This window comes from Pteropus medius, unplaced genomic scaffold (assembly GCF_902729225.1).
Source record: "Pteropus medius unplaced genomic scaffold, Ma_sr-lr_union100, whole genome shotgun sequence".
NCBI lineage: Eukaryota > Metazoa > Chordata > Mammalia > Chiroptera > Pteropodidae > Pteropus > Pteropus medius.
The window spans coordinates 20,571,470-20,572,607 of NW_024355205.1; the positions used below are offsets into that span (position 1 = coordinate 20,571,470).

The 1,138-nt window shown below is 59.3% G+C and overlaps 1 protein-coding gene across 2 annotated transcripts in view; it reads left to right on the plus strand.

Moving 5' to 3' along the window:
* Positions 1-6: 6 nt before the first annotated feature.
* CXADR (CXADR cell adhesion molecule) overlaps positions 7-1,138 on the plus strand; it is a 47,918-nt gene continuing 46,786 nt past the window's right edge. For both annotated transcript variants that reach the window (XM_039857328.1, XM_039857327.1), the window contains exon 1: positions 7-172. In XM_039857328.1, coding sequence (XP_039713262.1) covers positions 130-172 — 43 coding nt within the window. In that variant the 5' untranslated portion in view covers positions 7-129. The remainder of the gene's footprint in view (positions 173-1,138) is intronic.

The window sequence follows — 1,138 nt, forward strand, 5'->3', positions numbered from 1 at the left end:
TGGGGCGGGGGTGCAGAGGTGCCAGAGCTGCCTGGCAGTCGGGAGCGCGCGAGGCGAGACCGCGGGGAGACCGAGACCCCGGGCGAGAGCCCCCTACCTGCAGTCGCCTCCCACGGCCCGGCCGCCACCATGGCGCTTCTGCTGCGCGTCCTCCTCCTGTGCGGAGTCGCTGGTGAGTGTGGGCAGCCTGGCCCTAGTGTCCTCATTGCCTGGCCAACCCCGAGGTGCTCGCTGCCTGCGGCCACCCGGGAACAATGAAGCGTGGGGGAGGGGGCGGGCGCGATTTGGGGGCGCTGCGGCAGTGGTAGCGCTGCAGGCGTGATTGCACGGGGTGGGTTTTGCCTGGCTGGGTGCGCGAGCCCGGAAGGTGGAGCGGCTCAGAAGGGAGCTATGCGGGGGCATGAGGTGTCCGGGGATGGGTTGGTGGTCACTGGCTGAGCCGGGGACCGAGCCCCGGAATGAGGGGAGGCGGTGGAGGGGCTCCTGGGATGCGGCGTGATGGGTGCGCCCGGCGTCTTCCCCGCTCCATTCTTTGCCGCGATCGCAAGCTTTGCTTTCTTTGCTCTTGCCCTTCCCTTGTTAGCCGCGGTGTAGTGTCCGTCTAGGGTCATCCGATTTCAAACGCCTTGGGCGGTGAGTTTTCAGGTGTCGAGCAGCCCAGGCGAGGAGACTGGATTGCAAACGCCATGATTAAATGGACACCGAGCTCGTCAGTGCCTGGGATCGCTGGGCTGCCTCTAGGAAACCCGCGCGGGATGAGCAGTAAGCCTGAGCGCTCTGGGTCTCGTCGGAGAGGCTAGCCCGGGCGCGAGCTGTTAGCGAGAGGGTAATTCCACAAAGTAGGTCGTGGAAAATCAGAAGTAGGCAAAATGCAGTACTGATTTCCGCAGTCTTGGGGCAAAGTGCGAAGGAGAAACTCATGACCTCGGCTTTGAGTTTATAATTAGTTGGTTCATTTTAAAGATAAGACGAGATGACTTGTATAATTCTTAAGGGACTCTCTTCAAGTGCATTTTCAACTGCGCCTTTCTCGGGAGGGAAAAGAAGCCATTTAAAAAATGTGTGGACCATTGGAAAGCATGATCATTTGGCACTTTAACAGACTGATCTTTCTCCTTGTCGTTTTTTTTTTTTTTTT